This window comes from Paralichthys olivaceus, chromosome 4, assembly GCF_024713975.1.
Source record: "Paralichthys olivaceus isolate ysfri-2021 chromosome 4, ASM2471397v2, whole genome shotgun sequence".
NCBI classification, from domain to species: domain Eukaryota; kingdom Metazoa; phylum Chordata; class Actinopteri; order Pleuronectiformes; family Paralichthyidae; genus Paralichthys; species Paralichthys olivaceus.
Genome location: NC_091096.1, coordinates 23,160,064 through 23,181,231, shown reverse-complemented (window position 1 = coordinate 23,181,231; position 21,168 = coordinate 23,160,064). Strand labels below are relative to the sequence as shown.

Sequence of the window (21,168 nt, the reverse complement as noted above, 5' to 3'; positions counted from 1 at the left end):
GCAACTTCAGGTCTGCATTAGTAAAACATTAGCATGTAAGTAGCATTGCTCTTGAATGTGTATACGATTTTGACCTGACCTGTCTTTTCAAGGCACTCCAAGTGTTTCTTCCAGTGCCCGCTGATCTCTCGTACCAGGGCCTCGCTGTCTGGGGCCAAGCTCTGAAGCTGCTGCAGCCTTTCCTCCAGGGTGTGTGAGGCCTCCAGCACAGGAGCTGGATCTGTGAAAACAGACACAAACAGATCTCTGAGGAAAAAAAACTACTAAGATCCACATGATATCCAGACACTCCTACTTTTCAAAAAAAGCAAAATAGCTGTTTTACTGTGTGCACTGCCTGTAAAGCACTTTACAGAGTTTTCTGCATCGCAGTTTCAACAGAGGCAGACTATTCCGCTGAGACTTGTTTCCAAAGAGTGACTCTTAGACTTTCCACACTCAGGCTCCTTTGAAAATTTCACAGGCTGGACCGAATGACACGAGTGCTGTTCCGACCCTTCACATGTACGGAAATCTAATCTAATGAGTCTGCTCACATGCTGATGAATGAGAACGAAGACAAAAGGACTGCCGTGAATATGTGACACAGTCTTGAGTCCCGAGTATACACCTAGGCAAAGTGTAGAAAAAGTCTGCTCCTGAAAAGGGAGCAAAAAAAAAAAAAGCGGGATTCTTTAACACAACAGAGGAGCTGTTTTGCAATGCATGCGCGGCAGCACCGGGCCCATGGGGCCAACTAGGAGGCTGTTTCTCAGCTAACAAGTCTCCTCTGTATCATTTGATCATTTAAATTATTATGCCAGGAATTCTCAGGAGGCAGCTCGGCACTCCACATCACAGGGCTGTTTTTAATCTTCCCCTTCCCTTTCTTCCCCTCCCGAAAAGTTCAACAGCTCAGAGAGAGAGAGCTGCTCCTGTTGTGTACCTGCCTGCTGAACACCAAAGGAGGTGACTTCTAGTGCCAAAGCACAGAGAGGGAAGCTCAGGGGAGCTCCTTGACAAGGGGGGAGGCAAGATGTAGAGCCACACGCGCGCACACACACACTAACACACACGCAGCCCTTCAAAACTCTTAAAGAGGAGGAAAATCGCTGCTTTGCTGCACAAACTTTTCTCCCACAGCTTTCATCCACTCATCTTAGACTTCTGTGTGGAACCCAATTGGATCCCTTCTTCAGTATGGGCACTGACTGAAGTGGCTTTTCATAAGAAGTTGGAGCCACAGACGTTTATACTTTGCCAGATGTCACTGAGAGAATGCAAACTCGGAGGCGACAGGCCACAAAAATAAACGCTCATCAGAGAGCCAAAACTTCTGCAAAGTGCAATTTGTTGAAATCCTGGCCGTGCATTGCAGCTCGCCATATCTGCATTTTCATCAGACAAAACATTTTGGGCCATTTAATTGATTGAGCTATTTTTCCCAGGCCCGTTTACAGTCGAGCATTGTCGGCATTCATTGTTACACCAACTGCGGAGATATTGCATCAGTCACAAGGGACATCACTATTAAGAGCACAGCTCTTCTAAGACAAACAGGATGACTTAAAGCACTGCTATTCCATCGACCCACTGTCACAGAAATCACTTTATCAGCCTCTTTCCCATATATCCTTTCAACTTTTAATGATCAAAGGACAGAGATTATAGTAAGGGATCTCTCACACATGGACAAGCCAGGATTATCAATCAGTGGCAGGGGAGTAAAGTCAAGTCAAATTTAAAGTGAAGGGATATAACTTAAGACAGTACACAAATTTAACCCCCATCAAAGAAGAGCAGCAGGGATGCTCTCCAAGGCCCCGGGATCTACAGTTACTGACGGAGAGTCCACAAAGACTGAGGATAACTTTGGAAAATAGAGCTATTTGATGTAGCTAATAAGGAGCACCTATTCTTTTTCTGTTTTATCGCAGCTTTGATGCCGCATCCGCCAAATGAAACCTGGAATGGACAAGGAATTCAACTCCGACCCGACCGCTCACACTCCTGTTAATCAAGAAGTATAACACGGCTGACGAGGCATTATGTACGTCGAGTGAGTCACATCACTCCTGGTGCAAATAAACGCTTCAGTTTTTAATTCATCCCTTATCTTAATTACAGATGATTGGATGCCTGCTCTGAGGTCATGATAACTGATTGGGCAACAGCAGCTCGTTTAAGCTAATAAATCACAGGACATTTAATACATCATCATCATTTCGGGCAAAACGCGGGCCCTGCTCTCGTTGTGGAATCATAAACGTATCTGTTCACTCAAAATAAGAAGCTGTTGGCCGTTAAAGAATAATTCTTGTTTATTACAACCTCAAAGTCTTTTTTTTTTTTACCATTTCCATAATTTCTGCCATCATAAGATCATACTCGCCAGAGTACTGAGGTCTGAGAAGGTGTGACAATCGCTACAACAAAGTCAAATTTGATGGGTTGAAAACAGGCCGACTGTTTATTTTCACTTTGCAACAAATGCATGTGGAAGCAGCAGTGAAAAGCATATCATCACATCTGAAATGTCTTTATTATAATTCCACATTGCACAGAAAACAGGACAGAAGCAGGGAGTCTGAAAACTGTGCTGGATGTTAACGACTGACACAGTTTAGGGACTAAATTTACTCTTCACCTTTGTTTTCTCTTCCAGATTTGTCTAACCTGGGGATTTTTACAACCTGGGCCAGTGTCTGTCTGTGTTGCTTGCTTCCGTTGCAACTGTTTTTAGCAATGTCACCATGTTCCAGGATCACAAATGACTTTGAAATTACTTGGTGCTGTTCTCCATGGGAGGAGACTAGATTATACTGTATTTTGAAAAATTAGTACACACATTTTATTGAAATATATGAATTAAAAAATTCTGTCATGTCAAGTTAGAATTTTGTTGACATTTTCATATATATTTTATATTCATGATGCTTAAATTTCATCCTCCTTTTGTTTTTAAAAGAAGTATTTAAAAAAAAAAGGATAATACATTTTTTTTATATCTAATATCTATGGTGATCTATAAGTCAAAGGACTGATCACAGACTGTATATATGGAAACTGGATGAATTTAAAGTGGGGGAGATGTTTGGTAAAGCATGCTGTGCGAAACTACAAAAAATAAGATCCATCTTATGATGAACTCTAACTTGCTAATAGCTAATAAAAGTTAAGCATGGCTTTTAAAGGTTTTCGCAGAGTCTCAGCTGCATTGATATTGAGTTTCATCACTTGGGCTGAGGGATAATGAGGCTGCCACCCTGTAGCTGCTTCCTTGTGGTCACTGCGTTGCTGTTTCTGTGATATTGCACATCTCAAAGCGGGAGGCAGTTACTCTGTCTGGGTGAGCTGGAGCCAAAACCTGTCAGAAGCCTGGATCGGCTCGGGGGACCGCGGGTGGCACAGTGGAGGACGGTGCACAGGTTCAGGATGTGTGTCTAGGTGGGTAAGGGTGGACCAGGGTAGTGCGCGCCAAGACAAGCAGGTGTGTCGGGGCGGTCCGTCTTGGCCCTGTCAGCGATACACCATCATTAGGCGGTGTGGGCGCAGCAGGGTGCACCATTATGTCTCCCTGGGCCCTGTGTAATTACGCTCTGACATAATTAACCCAGCAAGCCCATTAGCCAAGCATTGGCTGGCTGAAGAGAGAAAAAAAAGCTATAATTATTTGTTGTGCGCATGTTAATGAGGCCAGCTGTGTTCCCATCATACAACACGAACAAATTAATTTACAAGGCTGTGCTCCAAGGTTTTTTTCTTTTCATTCAAAACAGTCTTGTTTTTTTTCCTCTGAGTGGACTTCAAGGTCCATAAACATGCTCCTCCGCTGCTGCAACAAACAGTAACACTGCTGTAATATTGTTGTCAAGGACCAAAACTAGGTTGAAAGAACACTTTACTTTCACCTTCACAGACAATGTAAGTGATACAAGGTATGTAGGATAAATTGCTCCCTCTTTTCTTCCACCAGTCAAGGATTCGTTTGGAAGAAAAAAAACACAGAGAGACTGCTTGGAACAAATTCATAAACATGACTTTTCTGTTTGTGGTGGATTTTAAACCAAGGCGCATTTGATATTCAGGTAGCAAACTCAAGTCTCACTTTGCTTTGATGTGGCAGATAGAGTGAGAAGATACTAAAATAAAAAGATGGGTGGAATGACGAAAAAATGAAATGAATGTGGGAAGCAGCAGCTTTTGTGTGCGAACAAAACAAACTTCTTAACCTGCTCTTTTTCATTGCTGTTGCATGTCTTTGCGTGACAGACTGAAGGACGGAGAAGGAATGACATCAATACTGAGTCGTTTTAAAGCTCGGAACAAAGAGTGGAGCCGCAGATAGAAAGTATTTAAAATTAACATGAGATGCTGGGGCAAACAAAGTAGTGATGAAGACATTCAAACCAAACTACACCTGAAATTATACAAAAATAAAACAACCAGTCTGCCATTCTTACATGTGTTACATGTAAGACAAATCACTATCAATTATCATCATCAAATATTCCAGTATATTGTCTTTAGTTTTTAATCCCGTGGTTCAAACACACGCGTGCGCACACACACACACACACACACACACACACACACATTCCTCCACACACGCTCACAGCTTCTGTCTTTTAAGAGCACACTCTCCCATGGTCCCTCTGGGGTCTCCTACTCCACGGGGATCAGTTGGAGAGGCCCGGCTCTTTTATGAACATAATGCATTATTAAGCACCTCAAACATCTCCTGGGCCTTTGTTTATTACTGCTCTTATTAATCACTTGTGCATAATCTCGTCCCGCCCAGAGAGCTTTCATTTTCCATCACATTTTATACGCCCTTATTTTCCGACAGACTGCCACAAACGCACACAACACTCCTCGTTTGCTCTCATCCTGACTGAAGGTACTTAGCTGCACAATTACAATAAAGCCAGCTCGCTGTGCCTTGCAGGCCTCTCTTGATGGTGCTTGCTTATGTATATGGAGGGTTGAAAAAGGACAGCTATTCTTTATGCATCTGAATGACTGTGAATTACTAAGGTCAGAGTGTCCTGTTCAGATAATCTTATAGCCGAGGGAAACATCTGATGTGAATATGTGAGGCACTTACAACCATCTCATGACACAAGAAGACACGTGACTTAATGTGACAAAAAGCTGCTTGTAATTGTGCTTGCTCTGCAGTACCAGTGGTCACCACACGCAAGCACTGTTGTCATAATATTTTCAGCGAGCGCACACACATATAGACTAACACCTCAGACATGCCTTAGGCTTGGTGCGCACACACTCACACACACACTTAGAGGTGTATTCAGATCAGAATCTTCACAAACTCTCAGTGAGCTCCACGCTCAGATAAAAGGGACCGTGTTCTAAAGGAGAGAAAGAGCGAGGTGGATCCTGAGGGATGAGTGTGTGTACTGAGAGGAGGCGAGGAAGAGCAAACACCTGGAGCATCAGTCTCAGGGCTACGCCCCTGGCGACAGGGCCTCGCTGCTCTCACAGAGGTGGCAACAAACGCAGACGTTCAAACGCCACTCTCGCTCGCTCACACACACTCGCACACACTCCAGCAGAGAAGAGCGAGACGGCGGCTGGAAGGAGAGGTAGAAAAAAGATAAGGGGGGAAGTAAGGTGCATCTCTGGGAAAACCGGTGAATTTGGGCAGAAGCTGCCACTGTTTTTCAGCATTCAGTGATCAGGACGTGTTTATCTGCACTGATCAAAACCGTGCGGAGGTGATATAAACATTGTTAGGGAAATGCTGTTAACAGACCTCTTTCAAGATTCAGATTGGGTAGGAGTTACAGTACACAGCATGGGGAGATGTCACAGGCAAATCAAAATATACGCTAATGAAACACTCTGGTGGATTGACATGTTGGCTTAGGGGCCTCATAAAAGGGGAAAAGAAGAGAGGAAAAAAAACACTTCAATCACTTGCATCAAGAAGTTATTTCTGTTCTGAGTTTACTGTTGCATTCAAGTTGCCATTGAGCAGGAGCACGATCTTAAGCGTAACATTATCATACTGGAATCTCTCAATTGTAACAGATATGATATTCGTATTCAATAGTAGGCAGAGCAAAGTGGATAACTGATATGTGACCAGATGTTAATGATAGCCAGATACAACAGGTCACATATTGAGCTGCCGCCGCGTGTCCCTCCCCCTCCTTTCCTGCTTCACCTCTTGCATTCATTAATTCTGTCGTTGGCCTGCTCTGATTGGACCCACAGCCTTAGTGTCGCAACACAAATGAGCGTGTGCACGTGCACGTACACGCACACACACACACACACACACACAGGCACTTTCAAATGAAATAATAGAAAGGAAAAACTTCCTGCAATGAATAGTAATAACTGCATTAAGATTAACGAGCACGGCGTGTAAAGAATAATTGCATCTGTCAAAAGATTAAAAATACATGAGCTGTAGCGTTTGTTGGGGGAACGGTGGGAAAGCTCACTGTTGTGTTTGAGGGGCAGAGAGAAATGAAGTGGGGCCACAGCCAAATGACTGTCCTCCGGCGTACCTGGAGTCATCCATTCTAGCAAGGGGTGGGCAGGCGAGAGAGTGGGGGGGAGTTGTGACCTTGGACACTAGCAGCAAGATGTACAGTGACAAACAGGCACAGGATACTGTAGGTCCTACCTCACAGATGGCAGATTCTGCAAGGGCCTGACAAACAAATACTCTCATTGCTCTGACTCCTGGTTGGCTGCGGGCGTTTAAGTCGGGGAGGATGTCTGGCAATGATGGGATGAGTCTACGGTTTATATTTGTCTTTTACAATGATTACTGTGTTAGATTTGGTGATCGTGGAGTCTTGTTGAGGTGACTTGGCTGGTAAAACTGCTGACTTGAATAACAAGAAATGATTTAAAGCTACGGTTGGTAATCGTGGAAAAGCTAGCAAGAGCAGACTATGAGAAAGAGCAACCCACACATCCTAACCCCTCCCATCAGCCCTCTCATCAAAGCTACAATACAGGCCCTGCTATGGCAATCGTCTCTGCTTCAGCAGTGTATGACTCCGGTCATGAGCAGTGAGATCACAGGCAGGGTGCACACAGCCAGGCAGGACGTTTAGTGACAGACAGGTACACCAGCCAATCATGTGATTCATTCCAAATGATATGATTGGTTGTGTTTATTACAGTCCTATGAGGACCAGACGTCTTAATTTATTGATGGCTATTGGGACGGGAACATGATTTAAACTAATAAAATAAAAAGTGCTTCAGAAACAACTTACCAACCCTCCCTTTAAGACAAGAATCTCTCAACGTCTCTCATCAATGACCCCAGTCAATCTTAGTTTGATAGTAAGTACTGTAAGGATTTGGTGCTATATAAATGAATTCACTGGCATTGAATCATCCAGACATGATTCCTCTTTTACTTGGAATGTTTAATCGAACATTTGAGTCAGTGCCGGTGAGAGATGGCAAAAGGAAACCTGACACTTTCTGTTGGGACATACACTCATCAAGAACTTTACTGGGTAGTTCCTTCATTTGCTCCCTAAACCGTCTCAGCTCATCTTGGCATGGATTCACCAAGATATAAGAAATCTTCCCTTGAGATTCTGCTCCATGTTGACATAACAGCATCACATCATTTCTGCAGATTTGTCAGCTGCACATGCATTCTGCCAATCTCCCCTTCTACCACATCCCAAAAGTTTTGTACTGGATTCAGATCTGGCGACTGGGGAGGCCACTGAAGTTCACTAAGATGTTTGTGAAACCAGTTTCTTTGTGACATGGAGCAATATCCTGTTGGAGGCAGCCATTAGAAGTTGGTAAACTGTGGCTATAAAGGGATGAACATGGTCAGCAAGATTACTGTGGCCTTCAAACCATGATTGATTGGTGTTAATTAAGTGTGTCAAGAAGACATTCCCAACAGAATTATACTACCACCAGCAGCCTGGACCAGCTCAGTTACTTAGCCCAGGTATGCTCCAATACTTGGGGGTGTTTAAGAGTCTCTTGTTTAGTGGAGAGACTGCTTACCCAGATTAACCTGTTGCTCTTGAGTCCCCACTTACCACTCTCTTGATTACATGTTCCCATTAAATCCAGAGCACACAGAAGCAACTTGAGTGTTTGCCCAAAGGCCCAGAAACCTGCTGATACTTCTATTCTGTAACAACATTAACTTTTTTTTGTCAGTTAATTTGTTTTTGTTCTTGGGGTTGTCCTGGGCAGTTGCCCACTTCGCCCTACAGATTGTTGGCTTGGCGCAGCAGCTAGAGATGTAAAGAGGCAGCTGGCCTCAGCCAAAAGAGGAAGAATACACTCTCCATATGTTGTGTTTTCTCAGCTTATATCCTCTTATATATATATATATATATATATAGGAACCAGCAGATTTTGTTAAGAGAGGGTTAGAGAGCTGGTAACACTGTAGCTTCACATGCTCTGGACTCCAGAATCTGAAGAGCTGCCAGCAGTCAGCATGGCTAAACTTGTTGTTGATGGCCCATAATCACTAACAGCTCTTCCCAATTTGACATCTTCCTTTGTGTCCTCTGCATGAAAGGCACCTCTTTTTCACCCTGATACATTTAGTTTTTTTTTTTGTTTTATTTAATTTTACTTCTGTCATTTGTTAGAGGCGTTTTCTAGACATTTTACTAACGGCCTGTCAGGAAAAGTTCCAGAAAATGCAACTGACTCAAATTTGTGTTCTTATGCTCGGATTTCAGTGCATGTCTGAAAACAGCTCAGAAGAAGATTGGAAAAGTTTTAAGAGATGTTTACATATAACTAGTAACCTATGGTTAATGCAAATTCCTGTTCTGATAAGTAATTAATAACGTAATGATATTACTTTATTAAAAAAGTTACTTAACTTAACAGAGTAATTGACTTAATTTGTTTTATAACAATCAGCTTCACTTTGTATGATACAGTGAAACAGACTCCTTTGTTAAGGTAGAGGCAAATGAACGTAGCAGGCTGGCAGTGCTACATCACCTGATGTAACCTGACACAGGAAAGTCGACTCCTGTTTGCTCAATATATTGACCACTCTTAGACTGTGTGAATTCATATTCACTGTATAAGACAGGTAGGAGGAAAAAAGCAAGCACACTGAAAACAAAAGCTACTGCAGTTTTTTCTCTCTTAAGAGTTGATAATGGGTGACATTGGCCTTTCTTTTTATTAAGTCTTTGTTCTTTAACATAACAACTCTTAGTTGGCTCAGTCTTCTACTTGAGATTGGTTTGTGACAAAATATTTCCCACAAGATGCTCCGGGGCTTGAATTAAAAGTCTGGATATAAAAGGTATAGGTCAGAAAATCAAACTGAAAACATCTTCAAAGAACGACATTTTTTATCACGGAAATAACTCCATTCAAAGTGTGTGCGTCTTTGTGTGTGTGTATGTGGGGGTGCAATATCAAGCAGGGGACTTCAAGGAAAAATGGAGACCTTTAAAAGTCAGTTGCTGCCGTCGCTGTTTCTCTGATGCAGACTTTTATCTTGTATTCATTGAATCTGTAAACAGCATTCTCTACTCCTGCCACAAGTGTTTCTCTGATCTAGACTGAGATTGGGCTGCGTTTTGCTGCCGTCTCCCGCAACAAAGAGCAATACAGTACATCTGCCCTGGCACTGAAATAACAACTGAATAAACACACAATATGTCTTCCCGCCGCTGTGACTTGCTGTCTTTGCCCCCTCTCTCTCCCTTTTCCCCCCATTGGCCTCATCAGGCCTGCGTTCCACACGAAGCCAGACTTCAGTTGGGATTTTAATTGGCCCTCCACAATCAACAGCAGTGCTCCTCAAGGATATGTTCACTCCTCAGCCAGGCTACACTCAAGGACCAGTGCTGGGTTTTGAAGTGGCCTCATGCAGAGTTTTGGAAACCACTCTGAGAGCACATACTTTGAAAAATAGATAAGAGCCACAGGGTATAGGGTTTTATGTATCTTATATCCATGTGCTGTTGCACCATATCCATCTATGGCAAGGAGCTAACTTTTGTGTGTTGCCTCATATATATATAAAAAAACCACATAATGTGTGTGCGTGTGGTGTTTATGGTGCCGCTCTTGTTTGTGGAGATGCACATCTCTAGTCTTAGTGGGAGACTCACCTGGGGCCTCGATAAGCTGTTTGTAGATTCCAAGGAACGCAGACTCTGCCTCCTTACTGCGCTTGTTCAGAGCAACCACCTGCAGGGGGAGGAGACAACGTTAAGGTAAACACTGACTAATATAACTCTGACATTTTTCATAACTCACAATGCACATCATATTTTACACCTCAGTTATTAAATTGACGCTTTTAAACAGAGCAGAAAATTCTTAAAATCTTAAATAGCAAACACTGAATCAATAGTAACAAGAGCAAAGGTCAACCTCACAGCATCCTGCCAATAAATGAAGCAAACACTCCTGTATGTGTTACAGAGACATACAGCATACTCCCTTGCTTGTAGACCAGCCAATGCAATAGCTGTTTCCATATTGACCACTACAGAAACATGACGTAAACTATGACGATAACCTTCCCGTTTAAGCGCCAAGCTGCTGCATGTTGCGACGTGACATTTGGCCTGTTAAATGTAGGTACCGGCGTGAGCGGGGAGGCTCGCCAGTGACAGTGGCCTCCATCATCAGCAGCACGCGGCACCTGCTATCCTCAGCTCAGTGGGTGATGCAAACCAATTAACGATTCATTAGGAGGGACAAAGAAAGCGAATTAGCCACCACCTGGCCCCATGGAGAGGGCACCTGCGCTAGTGGGTATGTGGGTTATCCTGCGCCCAGCTCCTGCTAAGACCTTGGGCCTGTTTGTATAGTCAGAGGACGTACCCCGGCTACCTCTCGACATCCTCTGCCCCGCAACACAAAATCAGGCTCAAAAGCCCCCTCCCCAGTCCAAAAGCAGACGGAATTCAAATTATTGTCATCTATTGTCTATGTCAGTTCTGTCACTGTTGATTACAGCCTCTGTCAGATCGGCTCGATTGACTCCACAACGGAGGGTCGAGTGCGTGGTGCTGCTGAGCCGAGCTGCTCCTCAACGGTATGACTACACTTGAAAAATATTCATTTTGCAAAGGCAGAAAACCCTCATGTGAATGGTGGTGGTGGTTGTGGAGGTGGTGTGTTGGGGGTGTTCAGTGGGGTTATAAATAAGGTGTGTGGAAAACAGCGAGGGACAGAGAGCCTTTGATTTACTGGAAATGGCTGGCTGGCGTCTTCCCCGGGGGAAGCATAACGACACCATCATGTTTAAAGAAATATCATAAAGATCAAGCAAATCCCCCCATCACTCCCACTTGGAGCAGCTCAGAGGAGTTCATGGAAAATGGAAAAGGCTGGAGCCCAATCAATACAGATGCAATAGTCTGCAGCTCTCAGCCAGCTCCCTGCTACACTATGCTGTTGTTTCACTCATATATACCCAAATTTAAGCCCCCCACTCCCAGCCCGCCAACCTCCAACCACCCGCATGCCCACTTGCCTCCCCTCTCCTTCCAGCACATGACGTTAATGTTGCCATGTTGGTCTACAAATAGTGAAAATGTGTGAAGCACGCTGGTCCCATAAACAGCTCTATGTGTGGGTTATGAGTACATCAACAACTGGTGTTGGTTCAGCTCTGGTTTGTTTCATACCCACTGTTTTTATGTGTGCTTCCTTTTCACTGTGAATAGCAGTAATTTGGTCACCCAGGGCTCCTTTCCAGCCAAACCTCTGCTGCTCGACGTGACAACAAGCAAACCTCCGACAGCATTTTGTGGCACCGAGACAAACTATTACTAACATGAGTTTACACCTGAACTACATGGCCACTACAGCGGGGTGGCTGAACCCACCGCTATAGTCATCAGCTCTTCACTGACAGTGTGCTCTGCTGGCCTGGCTCCCTCTGAAGTGCATACATCAAACGTGGGATACCAACTGCATATGTAAAAAGGCTGGGATCCTGTGAAGGCAACAGCTTGGGCTCCATTTTCCAGAGACACACGGGGTCTCCTGGCCCTCCATCATCCTTTAACGAGAGAACACGGAGATTACCTCCACAATCACACCATTAACCTGCCTACAGACGCTAGCTGAGACATCAATCACACGCCTGCCTGATGCCTTCTCATGTTAGCGGCCGCTATGCGTATAGCCCCCCCCCCTCATAACCCACCCTTGCTATCGTCGAAGCACTCTGAGGTGTCGTGCATAATATGGGCTGATCAGAGAGTCATCTTCATCTCCATGCTAATCCACCTCCAGCCCAGCACATGTCTCATACTAAAAGACAAGAGAGGATAGGGCTGTTGGACAGACAGGTACAGCTCGAGGAAGAACTACAACTGGTAAATCTCTTCTCGTCTTTTGGCTGCGAGATATGGCTCTGGCCCCGGCTCTGGCTCACAGCGCATTCTTTGTTTTCACCCGTTTTGTGATAAAGGATATGGCTGCCGAGGGAATGGGCTTGGCCGCAGGTTGATTTTACAAGCAGAAGTAAAGCCTAGGGCAGAGTAGCAAGAGAAAGACAAAGGAAACCTGTTAACGCTCCTCCATAACTCTTCATGCCGCAACAGAGTGGGCAGAGTACAGCCTCTGGGACAAGGCTGCTGGGAAATACTTACCGATAAGCCTTTGAGAATACAGTAGCCGCTAGTGAGTCTCTGTGTGTGCATCTGACTGTGTGTGTGTGTGTGTGTGTGTGTGTGTGTGTGTGTGACTGAGAACAAGCTACCATGTGTTGAGGCAAGAGAGATAAATTAAGGAGGCGAGAACAAATCTAGGATGAAGAAGAGGAAGCGGAGTGAAGGGCTACTGAGTGACATACAGAGAGAAACAGAGAGACAACGGAAAAGAGAGGTTCCCATAAAGAGTGCAATTAGCAATTATGCAGTCATCAATTACAATTATCACAACTGGTGATTATGCAATTATCACTCTAAATCATCTTTTCCCTCCTCTGCCTTACTAGTTTGCCACCTCCTGTGTTTTGGTTGTTTGAGGATGGGTTGTGATGATGCAGGTGATTAGAGTGTGTGATGATGGGGGTGTTGGGTGGGAGTCAAGGTAGATCTTGCATTGTTTGTGTGTGTGTGTGTGTGTGTGTGTGTGTGTGTGTGTGTATGTGTGCAAAATAAGTGTATAATGCTTGCTGCATGTCTGCATGCATCTGTGCCTTGGTTTACAGTGTGTGAGTAAATTCTCTGTCTTTGTGTGTTTGTGTGTGTGTGTCTGTACATGCAGTGTTCATGAATATACTGCCTTCATCTCAAGGTGAATGTGGCTGCTGCTGTGGGTGGTTTGGGGACAGCAAATGTATGGTTCCTCAGTCCCTGAGGCCTCTAAATTACCTGTCATCTTCCCCATGATGCAAAGGTCAGTGCACAATCATAGGGAGTCCATCCTACTGTGGTGCTCACTGAGCGCCAGTCCAGCCCACAGGCTGACAGGATGTCACAACAACCCGGGTCCCGCTCCTTGCTTATTAGAACAAAACAGTGGGAAGCCCACTACCACCACCACACCGCTTGTCACAACACCTTCCAGAAAAATCTGCGGGATCCTGACAAGCTTTCAGTCCTCTGTGTTAATGGAAGTGTGGAGAAATGAGACAAAATATGGTCAACACTCTGCTAGTTGATATATAATACAATCTAGAGACATAGAGTGTTATTTTTAAATTAATTTTGTAAATGTGTAACATTTTAAACATGAAACATTAACATATCTATCATCCATGCAGTACTGACGCTGCTGTCAAAGATCCCTCCATTTTTAATATTGCCATGTTGAGCCATGTGTAATGCCCAGTGCTCAGCTTGGTTTCTGCTTGGTAGTATATACGACAATATTCCCTCTAGTACAACGTCCATAAAAATTTAGGAATAAACAACCAAACCAACAAAGAGTTGGTATCGGAGTATCTGTTTTAACACTTAAGAGCTGGAAAGTAAATGTCTTCAGAGATAATAACACAAATAACGACTCAAACTAAGAATTTCACATTTTCATTATGGACTTATCTATTAGTTTTTTTATTTATGGATTAATCATTACTCCATAAAACATCATAGAATAGTGAAAGTTAACTTCCTTAGTTTCCCAGAGCTCCACATGATGTCTTCAAATTGCTTGTTTTGTTTGATCAACAGTCTAAACTCGAAACAGGGAATATCTAGCATTTTTGCTTGATACGTGACTAAAATTTTTTATTTCAGTCAATCTTATTGTTTGAGCTCTACCACGAACCTAAGCAGATATGCATTTTTAATACAGTCATCAATGACAGTTTATTATGATAATGCAAAGGTTATGCTTAGACAATGATTTCATAGGCTAAAGCTTTTCCTAATGTCTCTTCACTTCCTGTACAAATCAACGTTTATCCAAAAACATAAATTTTGGTGTATTTTTCACATCAGATTTGGAATCCGTTTATGTAGAAAATTAAGAGACATATTTTTACAGAAATTTATAACAATACAGAGGAAATTATGATTCGGTTGCTTCAATGTTTCATAAATATTTAAAAGACAACATCTTATATCAGTTATATCTGTATTTTCCAAAAAGCATATCAAAACCCTCATTTCTCAGATGCAGGATTGCCATGCCACCCCGCACTGTCACTGCAGGCATTTGTTTTGCGTTGAGCGTAGGTTCAAAGGAGAGGCGGGAGGAGAGATATGAGTTGGTGTGGAGTGACTGATGAGTGTGTGGAGAAGAGGGGCAGAGGTAAACCCTATTGCAATACAGTCTGGATGGAAGAGAGACCCGTGTGCACCCACTTATGCACACCCACGTGCACACATGCAAACTTGAACTTGGGTGCAAGCAAACACACACGTCAAGTCGCAGTCACGCAGATGCACACTACACACAGACTGTGTCTCAGGGCAGATTTAATCAGGGTGACACCCATCTCAGAGCGGTGGTAGCGGCATGGCGGTGGCCGTGGCGGTCTCTGGATGCCCGGCGAGATGAGCAGTCAGAGCACTGACACACATCTCGTCGCCACGTCAATTCCAATCAGCGGTGCCTGTCAGTCAAAGCACCGCGCTCGCAACAGACTGACGCCACTGCCACTGCAGAGCTGCCATCTCAGCCAAATGAATGGCCGAAGCTGACCACGCCAAAACTACCACTTATCCCTTGATGCAGTGACAAATTCAGAGTAAAAACACAACTTGATTCATGACCTCTATAGGAGAAGCTCACCTGCGTTTGAAAGGACCAATAATAGGTAGAGAAAAATATTAGGTTCAAGACACAATAAACCCATAAAAATATGATTTTCATATGACTTTTGCTAATATTTAGCTAGTATAATGTAAGGTATATATGGTATATTTACAATCTTTGATTGTAATGTTAGCATTCTAACATTCACTGATTAGCATTAAACATTAGTTTATCTGTGATTGTGCAATTGTTATCCAATTTTTTTTTGGGAGACAAGTCAGAGGATCATCAAAGTCATACACATTCATCCTCTGGGCAATATGAATGTCTTAAAACATTTCATAACAATCTATCTAACAGCTCCCTATATCATTTATGTCTGGATCAAAGTGGTGGACAGACCTGCTGACTGACATTGCTTTCCCCTGAGCCATGCCGCTCGTTGACTGAAAGGGTACATCAAGAGATACAGTACGATGTAAGATGTTTCACTTGAAAATGAGACAAAAGGAACAAGACTTCAGGTCAGTGCCCCAGTGGAGGGTGCCGATAATGACCCAGGCTGGGAGGAGAGCAGATCTCTACAGATCAAGGCGGAGCTGACGTAATCCCGTCGGACGCGGCACACGGAGCAGCATGAGAGACAGAACATGGCACAACATTAAACCCAGATCAAAGGGCCTGCTGTCTCCACCGCACGGCAGGTGCCTTCTGGGTCCCCCTCACCATCAACAGGCTGCAGAACTGCTGTGCTACCCGCCCTCTCCACAAAGACTCAAAAGCACCAGCCTCGGCGCTAACAGCTCAAAGTCACTGCAAAGTCAAAGTCGAGAGCCGGTGAAAGACAAAAGAAGGGAAGAAAACAAATCTTTTCTGAATGTCTTTGTAGTTCAAAAGACAGGAGTTGTCATTTTCTTTGAGCTTACGCTTTCAAATGTTTGATGCAGCGAACGACCTAAACCTTGAGGAAAGTGCGTGTCTGCTGAAAACGTATCTATCATGGCATGATGGGAGGGAGCGGGGGTGTGCTGAGGCTACGATGAAGGCGCTGGTTGATGTGCTGAAAGGGAGGGCTGTGAAAAGTAGTAATGTGTGTACCTGGACTAGATTTCAGTGCTGGGAGAAGTGTTAGGAGGAGAGAAGAGAGGAGAAGTGTAGGTAAGGGCTAATTATAAAAATAAAGTGCCCCCATTATCCCCGGCACTGTACTGCCCTAGTGAACAAAGCTACAACAGATGGGGTGTCATGAGTAAGTGTGCCAATGTGAGCCAAAGCCCTGGAGTGGATGGACCCTGGCAGGCCGCTGTTGGAGCAGCACTGGCAAGGGGGAGCCACAGCTGCATATCTTGCCCTCAGACACACGTTGACAGTGTTTCTCTAGCCCTGCCTACACTAGTCAAGGTGAGACAGCATGACACGAGGGGAGCGAGCGAGGGAGAGAGAGAGAGGGTGAGAGCGCTCCACTATGATGGATAGCGCTCTCCATCCCACCTCTCCTCTCTCTCCCTCTTAGAAGGCTGGTGACTTTCCAGTGAGGCAATTATCATTGCGGAATGCATAATAGCCTAATTAATTACAGGTGTCAGCGCTGCCTTTGTTTCAGCATGGAGGAACATCGTGCCAAAGCCGCATCCGCTAAAAAGAACAGCGCTGATGAACGAGCCTTGAACCACGGCTAGAAGAGCACAGCTGACGGAGGAACCAAGCGCTGTGGAGACGATTTGAAGTCTGCCAAACAACCCTGCGTCTGTTACTCACAGAAGATGGATTGGAAACACATGCTGCAAAAATTAGGTCCATTATTTGCTTGATAAATCTGCTGTTGTCAATCGCACTGCTTGGAGGAGGATCTCAGGTAGGCCCTGCACAGAATGGCTCAGCGGGTAATTTGGTTCCAAGAATCAGAGACCAGTGCGGTGTTGGTGGCAGCACTATCAACAGTGAAAACAGTCCCCTTTACCCGGCTTTCGCTGACAAACATGGCATATCATTTGTCCTGTCAGATTTGCCGATTTCATTCATTGTAGTGAGAAAGCCGGAAAGAAGAAAATTGCCAGGGAGAGAGAAAAAAAGACCTAACAGGACCTGGGAAGGAGAGGAGTGAATGATGGGGTGACTAGGGAGGAGAGACAGCGCAAAGATTCCTGTTATTCTCCTCCTCGGCTAAACACAAGCACACGTTGGTGCAGAACTTAACAGGACGTCACGTTCAGTGTGTGTTTGGGTGTCTACGTGTGTGCAGTACAACATGTGTGTCTTTCTATGGGGGGTCGTGGCAGTAGGCTGATAATCCTTCCACGCCCCCAGGCAGTGGGGGCTCATTGTAGAGTACATTGAGTCTAATAGGAGCCGGCGCTGCAGTTGTATGCAGCTCTCCCTGCTCCCACTGTGAGAAGAGTTTTACATAATTAATGACTGTTGATGTTTCCCAGGTAGTCGCCCGGCAAATTCACTCCAGACTCGGCTGCCACCGTCGCCGGGTTCCATGGAGAATGAGCGACACCAGAACAGACAGCTTACATTACAGGCATAAATAAGGCAATTTTGTACAGTGTCTTCAGACATTACTGTGAGGGGGGTTCAGGGCCAGTGATTCGACTTGCTTCAGAAAAACGCTCAGAGAGAGCTTTTCTGTGTCTCGGAGTCTTCAGAGAATTTGCGCTTGATGCGAGTAAAACTGCTTCCTTTAGTGTTTTTATAATTCTGTATGCTGTTAGAGGCGCGCGGATGGGAGCGCTGCGCCTTTTCAAGATACAGTTGACGGATCCAGACGGATGATCATCCACATCTGCATGAATCAGTCTTATCTGAAAGTCAGTCTAAATACATGTGAGCCTGGTGATCTGGGCTTTTATGTTGCAGACCCCCTGACACTGGTGCGGCCTCGTGGCCATACACATATTGCTAAGAGCCAGTCCACATTTATACTGGAACATGTTAAATTAAACATTTAAACATGCCACCAAGGGAAGGCTATTTTTTACGACTCTCGGCACACTACTCATTATTAATTTGTAATAACCTTTAAGGCTTTTTGATGTCATACATATTTTACCGAGAGATATCACTCTGAGCCAGACTGGAGAGGGCCTGTCGATGACAGATCACCAGAGTGCCACCAAAATATGGTTTCATCTGCTATAATTAGGATCAGGTGAGGGTTAAGAGTGATCTCTGGACTGTGTGTGCATGTCTGTGCGGGAACTCACCCACTAATGCATAAGTGTGATGACAAATATACACCCAAAGATTCAAAAGTGGAGTGGCCAAATAGAGAGAAGACACTGGACAGAATAGGAAGGATGCTCCCAAAATGATTTTGACCCCCTCAAAAAAAGTGACCTGGCCGTGATTTCAAAACCTTTTAGGTATTTATGAATGCCCAGGATAAAGGAGTCCATTTGTGCTGCATAAATCAGCTGAGTGGCTGAACGTTGGAGGGAAAGCGGCGCATTAACACCGCCCGCTCTATGTCTCCTTCATATTCTTCTGTTAGACGGCTGGCCAAGGCCCATCTTGCTCCTGCTCTGCTGGGAGGCCCTCGGTGCCCGTTGGATGCCAGCCTAAAGCCCATGTACACCGGTGCCAACACGCCACTAAAAGCTGTAAAACACATGAGCTCTGTTTGGTTAATGTACGCTGATTGACCTGTGCTGCCAGGCATTTGATGTCATGATTGTAATGACCAGCTTTCCCTGCCTGATCGCTCATATACAATGTGACAGGCACGAGGTGGCATTTCAATTTGAGTGAAAGAGGGCTAATCAGATGAGATGCCTGTAGCAACAAGAGATGATGTTGTTTTCAAATGCAAATACCAGCAAATGATTAAACTATTGAAAATGTACATGTAATGCATATGATTCTATAAAACATTTTATTATTCAAAAATCAGAGATTCCATGCATTCCAAAACATGGAAGGAGAATGGAATTTCTTTTGTGTTGCAGTGTTAATTTTTTTTTAAATTATTATTTCAAAATCATTTATATGGTTTTACTTGCAAACCCTTGATGAAAAACGTTTTTGAGGTCACTTGAATCTGAATTTCCTTCCAAGAATGTTTCATTTCATATTTTAGAGGCTAAAACAGGCTTAACTATACATTATTTCAAAAGTAAGAAGCAAATATTGAGAAGAGGATTTTCTTGTCTCCTACTACAGTAAGCAGCTCTTGACCCCTAGATTCATCTGATGACACTTTGTGGGGGGTCTCAACATTCATGATGCAAACCACTGCTGCACTCTATCATCAGTTTTTAACATGGCATCCCTCAGTGGAAAGTACACACAGTAGAAAGTCTGTGGATTATCCTGAATGACAGAGACATTGTTTCTGTAGGCACAATGCAGCTTATGATTTTTTTTACATTCTAATTTACAATACGTTGGGGACCACCAACAAAATTCCACTCACACCCACTGTACTGAGGTGGAGGCAGAAGTGAAAGAGCGCCACTCTCATTTGGGTGAATGAACCGCTTCACAATAACTTGTTATTTTTTGTTGCCTCATTGGAATGTAGACATTAAATCAATCTGAAGCAGGCTCAGAAACAACTCTTCAGCAGCTTTATATATAGGATCTGACTTTAGTGGTTATCTATTGGATGCTGTGCGTTACATAACCCTCCATATGCTCTGGGTGTAGGACAATTCCGTGCGGGTTATAAATAAAGAAACCTGACGCACGGCTGCAGCCGCTGTGATTTGGGCAAGTTCTCACATGGGATGTCATCGTTCTGCAGTGCTAGCCCCACTGCTATTTCAGGATCTGCCTCATTAGAACATCCGCCGTGAGTGAACAAAAAAAAAACAGAATGTACAAAAGACTTTTCATTAGGGAAGAGAGAGCATGAAGACACGTTCACCCTCCCAGCCACGGTGCGTTCAGGGCTCACACTCAAATTGCTACATTACAGGTGTATGCATTGTGAAGGTGCAAACAGTTTAACGTGTGATTGCCAGGTATGGTACAGTGCCAAGATCTATGTCACAAGGTCCCACAAGGAGGAGGTCTGCAGGCCTGGATGACAGGGGCACAAACATGCAACCTGCCACGATGACTGCAATTACCCTACATCCACTGCCTTCAGCAGGGGAGTGTGTGTGTGTGTGTGTGTGTGTGTGTGTGTGTGTGTGTGTGTGTGTGTGTGTGTGTGTGTGTGTGTGTGTGTGGGAAAGAGGGAAAGTGAGGGACAGGACATGAGATTATGCATGTGAGTTTTTGCATTAGAGAGGAGGGGGAGGAGGGAAAAAAACACATTATTGCGTGACTGCCTGTACCTGCCTATGTGTGATTGTGTGTGTCTGTGTGTGTGCATCCGTCAGAGCGTGGTTCTGCGTGCCTGTGAAGGCCCTCTCACACCAAAGCGTCTGGCTAATTTAGTTAGGGAATAGCTGGCTGTCCTTCAGGTGAATGGACAGAGATTGGTCTCAATATGAGATGTAATAAAACAAGCCCATCACTGGATCTCACCGCACCTTCGGCTGTCCTTCACATGTCTCGCCAGAAGACAACGCACGCCCACAAACATACACACACACGTGCGCACACATCCCAAGGAGGCTTCCAAGGTTTGCCATTTTGAAGAAAACCATGTAACAAATATTGCTTTTCTATTTATTTTTGATTGCATACATTTTATACATATTTATATTTATCACCACACTACAATATCTACAGAGAGTTGACTGCATAAGTAGAGTGTATATTTTACCATAGACCATACACTTATAAATTATTTACATCAAGATATAACCCATTTTATGTCTCACCTGTCCCTAACTTGACTGATACTATCTACTGCTTCTTCTGCATAATGGATTAACAGTAAATCTTTTTTTTTACTTTCTGATACGCACATCTGTCTTTAAAAGAAAGTATAAAAAGCCTCTGATTACTTTTTGATTATTATTAATCATCATGTTAAAGAAACCCATATTAGAAGACAGACTCCTTTATTCAAGTAAAATTACAAAAAAAAGTTGTTCAGAGTAATCCATCACA

The 21,168-nt window shown here is 44.1% G+C and overlaps 1 protein-coding gene and 1 long non-coding RNA gene across 6 annotated transcripts in view; one reads left to right on the top strand and one right to left on the bottom strand.

Annotated features, from left to right (window-relative positions):
• The window catches only part of cux2b (cut-like homeobox 2b), an 84,422-nt gene that overhangs the window by 18,279 nt on the left and 44,975 nt on the right, over positions 1-21,168 (bottom strand). For all 5 annotated transcript variants that reach the window (XM_020094061.2, XM_020094063.2, XM_020094062.2 and 2 more), the window contains exons 4-5: positions 10,101-10,179; positions 80-220 (exon numbers count right to left, since the gene is read on the bottom strand). In XM_020094061.2, coding sequence (XP_019949620.2) covers positions 80-220; positions 10,101-10,179 — 220 coding nt within the window. The remainder of the gene's footprint in view (positions 1-79; positions 221-10,100; positions 10,180-21,168) is intronic.
• On the top strand, positions 988-2,843 carry LOC138407514 (uncharacterized). Its single transcript, XR_011240949.1, has 2 exons — positions 988-2,038; positions 2,645-2,843. It is a non-coding gene; the product is annotated as an uncharacterized lncRNA (long non-coding RNA).